The sequence below is a fragment of the Thunnus albacares genome, chromosome 10 (genome assembly GCF_914725855.1).
Source record: "Thunnus albacares chromosome 10, fThuAlb1.1, whole genome shotgun sequence".
Lineage (NCBI taxonomy): Eukaryota > Metazoa > Chordata > Actinopteri > Scombriformes > Scombridae > Thunnus > Thunnus albacares.
The window spans coordinates 6,733,777-6,744,047 of NC_058115.1; the positions used below are offsets into that span (position 1 = coordinate 6,733,777).

Here is a 10,271-nt window from a genome sequence, read left to right on the forward strand (position 1 = left end):
TCACAAGACATAAAGACACCTGTCTGTTCAAATCCAACATGTAAGCAGAACCATCCCTTCTCTACTCTCACTCAAAATCTACAATAACATGAAATATGTAACAGTGAGGGACACAAAGACCAGAGCTGGGTGTGTTAATGAAAATGACTTGCAATAATATACTTATGTCACCTTTTTATCACACTACATCTCATATAATGTTGATTTTCATAAAGGGAGTATATCTGCAAAATTGCTGACTGTATCTTCTCTAAAATTAATGTTCCTCAAGGAACATATTTATTTGGGGAAATATGCTGAAATATGCTGATTTGAGTATTATTCTTTATTATTATTTTTATATATTAATTATTTTATATTTATTTATTTATATTTATAATTATTATCACTGTTTCTGTTTCCATTTTTTATGCTAAGCTAAGCTAAACATAACCTGACTCCAGCTTTGCACTTCATGCACACAATAATATCTATCTGCTCATTTCACTATCAGAAAGAAAGCATATAAATGTGTTGTCCTTATACTCGGTCTCTTAAACTTCAGTAATGTCAACTTTTCTGCCATTTGGCATCACATTTTTTTCTGTAGATGACAAATAATTATGTGAAAATTCTTTTTTTTAAAAGCTAAGAGTCTACAGCCATGCTAGTAGCTGTATGAGGCTGCACTTATGCACAGCGATATCTAAGCTGAATGCTAACATCAACATGCTAACATGCTTATAATGACAACACTAACATGCTGATATTAAGCAGGTATAATGTTTACCATGTTCACTGTCCTAGATTAGTGTGCTAACGTGCTAACAGTTGCTAATTAGCACTAAACACAAAGCACAGCTGAGGCTGGGAATGCCATTAGTTTTGCAGGTATTTGGTCACAAACAAAAGTGGTGGACAAATAAAGATTTTGACCTGCTAGTGATGCTAGATGAAAAGTCAGGGGATCACAAGTCATCCTTAAGGGTGGCATGAATGTAACAAATTCATGACAATCCTTCCGATAGTTATTGCAATATTTCAGTCTGGACTAACTAACTGTTCAACTGACCAATTAACAGACCAACATTGCCACCCCTAAAGCTACTCCAGCAACTCTCAAACACATCAAGACAGGTTGTAAGACCACTTTGTTTGTTTGTTTGATTCAGTGCTAGAGAAGCTGAAAATTAGTCTGGAGATCCATACAGTTTCGAAACTATTTTACCTCCTTTGAATAGTAATTCTAATATAATTAGTTGAATTTAAAAAGGAATTCTTCACACTTCACATTATTGGAAAGGTAATAGTATTAGTGCCACTCAGTGCAGACACAGATCAAGATAGTGGTGTGAGCAAGAGGGCTTTTCAAAGAGGGAATAAAAGAAATTGCAGAACGACAACGAGACACACAAAATGACAAAGAGGATAAGGAAATCATTGCCATGAAGCTGCTCTTCTACCCAGGCTTCTCCTATATGAGTCACTGTCAGCCCACTGCTGATGGAAAATCCTGTTTGATGAAGCGCCAGTGCCTCACTAATCCAAGCCCTTTGGCAATGGAGGTCAGTGGAATCAAACTGGTATAAAAAAAAAGAAACAAAGGCAGCTTTTCTTCTGCGTAGTCAATAACCTGAAACTCAATTTGACCTCCTACTTAGCTGATATCCTGGAAAGAAAGCACTTCATTAATTTTAGAATATTACAAATTCAAAGCTGAGCATAAACTTTTGTTCTGGTGGTATTAACATTGAAAGCAGGGTGGGTGCTGATAAAGTCTAACAACAGAAGCTTAAAAGAAAAGTTAAAGCTGGAGTACGGGACTTTTGTCTCCCCTTCTGGCAGTGAGAGTAATTACAAAAACATTGCCTATGCTTATGTCATAGGCTCCGCCGTAGCCTACTCCATCACTACTGTTGCAGCTGTAAAACGGTGGATAAATTGTTCTGAGCGTCACACAAGTCCTGCGAAATGACTTGTCTCACATCGGAATTTGATCCATTCAGTCGAATAAGATTTGGAAAGTCTAAAAGAGCCACACAATGAAATTATTTTATCCACCTCCAAGTTAGCAGAGAGCTAACCGGAAGTCAGCCGTCTGTGTGTGCACAGTATTTACACACACCCACTTTGTAAGTTTGTACTTTGGGCAACCAAAAAATCATTTTCAAAACATTTTATTGTTTGTACAGCTCTCGTTGTTTATAATAGTTTTAAAGAGAGTATTGGGCCCCAGTTGTTGAATCATGTTAGTTCAGAATAAACGTTCCGTGTCTGGATGTATTCTTTAAATTGATACCATCAGACCAGACACTCTGCAAAGCTTCATTCTTAATCATTCAACCTGTGTTTTTCATCAGATAATGACAAGATAAAATCTTATGTGAAATAAGTTTGACTAAAATGACAAATTATTGGTTTTGGTTAGACTAGATTGTCTGAAATGTTCAGAATAATCTGATGGCTAAGAAGACTAAAATATCAGCAGTTGTCATTGACTAAAACTATACTAACATAGTTACAGTTGTTGCCCAGACTTTTAGTCAACTAAAACTTGACTAAAAACACAACAAAAAAAGCAGGATGAGATTGATGAAATATGAGAAAAACTAACAAGGATATTTGTCACAGGACTAAGACTACATGAAAAAATAGCCGACAAAATAAACACTGTTTAGAAATGAATATCATCTGTTTGTGGCAGTACTTTCCTTCACCTGGGATGCAACATATTTGTTGACAGGTCCACCAGCTCTGGGTAGGTAAGTGTTGACGATAAGAAAAATATAGAAAATTGCCATCCAAATCCTTTAAACTATACCAGAATCAAAGGGAATTCAAATTCAAAGGAATTGTCTCATACTTCAGATCAATAGTCATTTCTCTGAGTCGATGTCCTCAAAGATTACTCAACATAATGTCCAGTTTGTCACATGAAACACATCACGGGACATGTCAGCGTCTGATGGAACGAGAGTGAGTGAGTGTGTGTGTGTGTGTGTGAGTGGGATAAGATGGTGTGTTTGACCTCTGTGGGGTCATAAAGTTAAAAGCCATAACCAACATCATAAAGACTGATCACAGGAAGTCAGACACTCAACACACACACACACAAAAATGCACATATCTGCCTGACACACTGCAGATCAATCCATCACAGTAGTGCCACACTGTACTGCATGAACTAAAGGCAGCAGGTACCTACTGTTGCTCTAACAGACTGTTGCTCTGGTAGAACTGAAAAATCATATATTGGGAGATTGGAGCATGTTTAAATAAAGGCAGAGGGCTTATTTGACTTCCCTCTGTGAGTAAAATGAATACCCCCTGTAAAAGTCAGCATTGACAATAAAAAAGCGTTTAAACAAACAGTGGCTACAGTAAAAGTCTTTTGAATAGTACAAGTTAGATAAATAAATTAGTTAATAAATATGTGATCAAACAGCATCACGGTCCTCATGTAACGTAGATGTAGATGAAACCAAACATTTCAATTAGTGTAAAAATGCTGAGTCACTTTCTCTCTGTTTTTCTATGACACACAGTCTCTCCCCCTTTCCCACTCTTTTCTCACTTTTTCAGTTTTCAGGAAACTTTTTGACATTGAATAAATATTGGTACACCTGTCTGCACCAGTTTTCAAAATATTCAAAACACTGTGGCACAATATGGATTGGAACATTGGTGCAGGCACCAACCTGAAAATTGAAACTACTTGGCTAAATTCTCTTACTGTTCAGCTGATTATTGAGATAATGGAATATACTTTTTCATCACACCAAAAAATCCTAAAAATGAGGCCACTTGGGTTGTACATCAGTAAGTGTCAAATCCTTTATGGGTAGCTGCAGTAGACATAGTGCAGGACTGATACATGATGGACTTTATCTGCTGCTGTAGTACTAATCCACCACCAGAGCTCTAATGCAAAAACAGATGATAGATGTACAATGCATTGAAAAAAAACTGTAGAACTCATATTCCTGTTATAGCAAATCATTGGGTTGAGGGTTCAATTCCCAGTGTACATCAGTAGATAGAGCCTAATATGAATATGTTAGGATGTAAGGATAGTGTGTTTGGTTTGCATTCCCAGTGCTGCTGATGTCCAAACCTGTTCACTTTCACTTTGGGCGTTCACCTTAGTTTGAGCTCTTTTAAAGGGGCACTTAATCTTCTTTTTGTCTTTTGCAACTGTGGTGGATCTTTGTCAAGTCTGAGAAAATTATTTAAACCTGCATTACTCATTTTTGTTGTTGTTGTTGTTGTTGTTGTTTTGTAAGCAGTAAACAACATTGATATATTGTCAGCCTATTAAATTGTTAATGCTGAATGTGTCAGCAAACAGCTGCCTATTGACACATCCAGCAGATATGGAGAAACATTATCATTCATTTGGAGTCATGTTTCTTGACTCCTGATGTGAAATTTAAGGCTAATATTCACGGTAGTCATTAGTCATAGTCATTTTAGCTCTCTTTTTGTCTCCTCTAAATCCTGGGGGATATATTTGACTCTTTAGCTGTTCAATGTTCCACTTTCAACACCAGCTAGTTGCTAACTTTGTCTGTCTGCCATGTGGTGTTGGGCAAGTAGCCAACCGTGGGTTTATTGAGCTTTTTCCACTAAAAAGTGCAGCCTGTCACAGCTGGAAACGAGGTTGATAAGAGCAGTGAGACTGAACCAAAGCAATACATTTTAAGGTAATAATTCTTGGTGGGTTCCTCTCTATGTACCTTTCACATTACACGTAATCATTTGATCTGTTGTGAATATGAAAAAATGATTAGAGCAGCTTTAAGGGACAGAACTTGAGTAATCTCAAATTGGTTTAAGAGAATGTTTAACAGAAAGCCTGTGTTACAAATTGGGGGCATGGTATTTAACAGATGTGGGCATTTACCAGGCAGGGAGGGTCAATTAAAAATAAACTCTCAAGGTGTATTATGGGAAGTGTGAGATCCCATTTTTGTAGCTTGACCCATACTAGGGACTAAAAGTCAGGATAACTCGGCTTCTTCTTCTTCACCTTTGATCATTTATTTCTCAGCTACTTTATGGAAGTGCAATAGTAGAACACTGGAGACGTCTTTTAATGAAACCGCATATTAAAACCATCATTAGAAAAATGGACATCTTATCAACCTTGATTAATCCTTAACTCTGACTTAATCTTCAGCACAAACATCCTGGGGTCAGAGCTTTTCTGTACCTGCAACCTTCGAACTCCTTGGCCACACAGCAGTTTTCCACCATCAGCTACAATCAGGTCAGGTCAAGTCCAGATGCAAAATGTCACCAAAAAACAGACAAAGCAGATAACAACAACTGGGTTCTCTATGTCTGCTGTCACTGTGGCTTCATTATAATGTCTGGCTGCCATTGACTCTTGGAGTCCATACTGTTTTTTACTCACAAACATTGCAGGTTCAGGATGCTACCAGACGCCTTCTGAACTCACAGATATGTAGGTGGTGACCTGTCTTGGCTCTGTCTTGTTTCAGTTACATTTTTTCTCACTGCTGGAGAATGTAGATGCAGGTAGTCTTTTTTTGGCTTTCACCTGTGAGTTTTTAGCTTTGGATGCAGCATGCTGAAGAGAGCTCGATGATGTGCTAATGCAAAGAAAAAGTCCTCTCCATGACTCTGTAGATTTGTGTTTTCTAGAGGTGAAGAGGTGGCAGAGAGAGATTGACACATAGAAGCTCAGATGGAGCGAGGGAGTGATTGGCGTGAAAGCCTCTTAAAGGATTCTGAAAGAATGAGATGCAGATGACAACTGAGAGATGGAAACTCTGCAGGCTAACAATACACAGAGGCACATGCAAACACACACCCACACACACACACACACACAAATCTCATCTCTTTCACCTTCATGCTGACTTAAACTTCAGCAGCTAATGAACATGGAAGCTGCTTCTTCAGCTTTACTGATCAATATGAAGATGGTGTGGATGTGTGTGTGGAACTGTGCATATCTGTGTGGTTTTATGTTCTTTAAAGTGAGTAGATCTATGAGAAAAAAAATGTTTTCACCTTACAGCTTCTGTGCTCCAGCGGCTACAGCAACACCTCATTCTACACACAGAAAAAAACAGATTTGCAGAACTATGAGAGACACACACTTTGTAGGTTATTTGTGCGGATTTGTGTGTGTAAATCGCCTTTTTTTCTGAGCTCAGTCTCTTATATAGCACTTTGTTCATTCCCCTTTTCTCTTCTGCAGAATGGGATAGACCACATATCTGTCTTTATGTGTCCCCACGGCCTCGTTTACACAGAGGGCAAGTGTATATGGAACAGCAAGTCCAGAAAGTAGAGTTCAACTCACATTAAGTCTCTCTCCTGTCTGTGTTTCTTTACTCTCACTCAGCCATCCACTAGATCAGAGGTGCCCAAAGTCTTTCCTATGAAGGGCCAACAAATAATCTGGAGGGATGGTCGCGGGCCAAAAATAAATGTTGATGTTATGTGAAATAACATTACATTAAAATGTATTATATTTTATAGAAAATTAAAATTCTAAATCTAAAGTAAAATCACAAATAATAAAAACACTACTCCTTAATCTGCTTAACAGTAATTTTATTAATTTGCAGAGATGATTGTCTAAAACATAAATTATCTGTATGCTTCTTTTTGGAAGCATAAACATATTTAAAAGGAAAGATACATTTCTTACAGAAAGTGCATGTAAATTCAGGCGCTTTAGAAAATTAAGATCGAAACAGCTGTATTGTCCACCTTTGTGATCAAGAGTGAACATTTGACTTCAGCTTGAAAAATTGACATACATGTATACATATATATATCATAAAGTTAAACATCACAGTGACAACACTAAATCACAAATCAATATCGTTGAGCAACATTTCAGTTACACATCATCACAAAATGTCCACATATTACAGACCTTGTATTACATTCCTCAATTCCTTGTCCAGTCATTTATCACTTACAGTATCAGTGGGAGACATGACGCTTGTCTTTGTTTTACAAAAGTCTTTCAACATTAGTCTCCAGCTGACTTACTGACAGAGTGAGGATGTCATGGGGGTGAGAGTCAGAGAGTGAGTTTCTCTGCTTACACTTCATCAGACTGAAAGCCTGCTCACAAAGGTAGGTACTTCCAAAGAGGGACAACATTACCTGTGCATGTTTGCAAATCTTTGCATACCTGTCTGCTGGAACACATCTGTAAAAGTCCAGTAAGGGAACAGCTGTGAACTTGTTTTGAAGTTGTGAGTCAGACTGCAGTTCTATTAATTCCATTTGAAGCTCCTCACTGACTGTGTTCACATTAACAGAAAAGGGCTCAGCAAATAGCTCAAAGACTGTTGCATTGTGTCTGAAATCTTCAAAGCGCCTGTCAAACTCCAGCACAAGATTGCTGAGAATGTTCATGTACTTTGGTACATTCTCTTCCATCAAGCCTACCTCTCTAAGACTGGGGAAATGGGCTAAATTTCCTGAATGTGGAGACAAGAGAAAAAGAGAAGACCAGTGAAATAGAATTTGAGCATAAAAAACACAAGTATGTAAAAGCTGATGGGGGATAAACTTCCCAGGAGATAAATTAAACTATGGTAATTAAATATAAATAATAAAATAATTAAAAGCTTGATTAACAAAAATACAAAAGGTCCCACAACTCAATGCATACTAAACACAATTAATAATACTATGCTTAATAATTACTTTTTGTGATCATTTGAATGTTATAAGTAGGCATATCACCTGCTGAGAGATGTCTGCTGAGCAGTAGTAGTTTTTGCTTGAAGGCTCTGACACGATCAGACAGCTGGCTGATTATCTGGTCCTTCGCTCGGAGCTGAAGATTCAAAATGTTGAGCAGCTCTGTGACGTCTACCAGAAAAGTCAGGTCAGAGATCCGTGGGCATTTGAACATTACCTTCCTTTCTTGCTTGAAACATCCTGATCTCATCATGCAGCTCAAAAAACCAGCGGAGAACTTTCCCTCAGCTCAGCCATCTCATCTCCTTGGAGCGTACACTCACCAGCCACTTCATTAGGTACACCTGTGCAATCTAATGCAATCCAACGCAACAGCTCTGCCATATAAATTCTACTTTTACAAAGCTTATACATTTTCAGTTTTTGTTGACATTGTCAGAAAGGTGAAAGAAAGGGGTGCTTTATATTGAATGGTGTTCCTAATATTTTGTCCACTCCATTAACATACATGAGGGGGGTAAAATATTAGGAACATTTTTCAATATAATGCAGTCCAGCACACCACCACCACCCACGACAACCTCAATAATAAACATTAAGTGGAATTATCACCTTTCTGACAATGTCAACAAAAACTGAAAATGTATAAACTTTGTCCAGGTGCATTAGGCCATTGAAAAGTCAACATTGGCTCTACGTCAAAAACCACACCTTTCTCATTCATTTCAATGTGACCTCTGCATTAACATAGCTGGGTCCACATGCTGGTAAAAAGTTGATCTTGGCTCAACTTTGCCACAACACAAAGAAATGTCATACGGCAATGCACTGCCCTGGCCAATCAAATTTGGATAAATCACATTCCTGTCAGATTACTTAAAATATAAAATTAAAAAATAAAATTGGTGTAATCTTACTTTTACTTGTGTTGTGATCTTTCTGAGGGACAAAATGTCACTGGATAACTTTCCAAAGTTAGATAATCCAGCCTGACACCATTATAAACAGTTGTGTGTTCTGGTGTCTGATTAGCCTTCAAACTCATTGTTCCATCACCTAAACTATACTTTCTTGATTACATGCAACTATGTACACACCTGCACAAATGTAGCCTCATTTGTCTGGTTCCCTTAATCTTAATTTTACGTCTGTAATTTATTTACACAGTGAACATAGTCTGATTAGACCTTGCAGGTCTAATTTGAATTCCTAACACTGTATCATACCTTGCCCTCCATATTGCTGTTTTATAATTTGTGTCCACCAGACATTTTTTTGGGCACCCTTATCAGTACAGTTCTGCAGATGTGACATCCCTGTCTTTCTCACAGAGACGAAAATCTTTCTGTGAGAGATTTTCATTTTATATCCTCTCCTTATCTGCATCTTTAAGTTCTCACAAAGCTGAGAGGTGACTTCTGTCCTCTTTAGACCTTGTCCACTCACTCCTCCATCAGGTTATCAAGTGTTCAAAGGCCTATGTGTTGAAGGTTCAATTCACTACATATGAAAGTAAGAGTTTAAACTTCTAACAAAAGTGCTCTTTTCCTTTACACAGTTTTTCAGTAGTCCCGGAAGAGCAAAATACCAAACAAAATGGTAGTTTCTCTACTGGAATAGAGAGATTTAGCCATTTAAAAGTGAGGATATAAGCTATTTATGAACAATGAACAATTCATCATATTGCTCTGCCATGTTGCATTGATGGTGAAATCAATGAGAAACTCACAGGGACTGATAAAACACTGAGTAAATGATGAAACACTGTGACATTTTAGTACCAAATATGTTTTTGCCGCTGGATGCCTTATAATAATATAACAAAAATAATAATAATAATAATAATTTTTGGAAGTTCACTGAAAAATATCTGTATTCAGATTTATACTAAAAGTAGGGGTTATATCATTGTATAGTTGTTGGAAATTGTCTAGACTGTGTTATTTTCTGCCATTTATACTCATGCATTTATAAGTTTAGCTGCCAACAAAGTATGCAAAGTAACATGAATCCTGGAGGTTGTGTATACAATCAGAGGAGGCTCACATCAATGTAAGGTTGATTGAAAGTGTTTACGAGTATAAAGAGAAAGACATTGACAAGAAACAGGCCACAGTAGCTCATTGGACCATATTGCATAATTTTAAAAAAAGAGGTTGTGCGTGCAGTGGAAGGAGGTCCAGATGAAAATAAAGTTGGTTCAACGTGCCTATGATTTAAAAATGAGAGCAGTCCCTAACTTCAGCTTGACAGTTTCCCGTGTACTACTAAAAAGTGAAAATCATACCTGTTCAACATCAGTCAAGCTTTATCTTGCACTGCACCACTATTCTGGTGAAAACTGATTAAGTTAATGACCTTGTTTTACTCCACCATGTTTTTAACCTATGGCAGATTTGTTTACATTATGGCAAATATGTACCACAGACAACCACACTGATTTGGCTACTAGCATTTCCTGTTTGCACTGTAGAGACAACATTCACCTGGATTACATTTGATGGATTAATATTAACAAAAGTCTGAATCTGATGATTATGAGCCTAGGTCTAAAGTTTAAACTGTGCCCTTTTTATAACTTCTAAACAAATTTA

General features: G+C 37.3%; 1 protein-coding gene across 1 annotated transcript; it reads right to left on the minus strand.

Moving 5' to 3' along the window:
* Nucleotides 1–6,630: 6,630 nt before the first annotated feature.
* LOC122990853 (general transcription factor II-I repeat domain-containing protein 2B-like) lies at nt 6,631–8,024 on the minus strand. Its single transcript, XM_044364390.1, has 2 exons — nt 7,720–8,024; nt 6,631–7,451 (listed from the first exon to the last, which is right to left on the minus strand). The coding sequence occupies exons 1-2, from the start codon at nt 7,928–7,930 to the stop codon at nt 6,976–6,978; spliced, it is 687 nt and encodes a 228-aa protein (XP_044220325.1). The 5' UTR covers nt 7,931–8,024; the 3' UTR covers nt 6,631–6,975.
* Nucleotides 8,025–10,271: the final 2,247 nt, after the last annotated feature.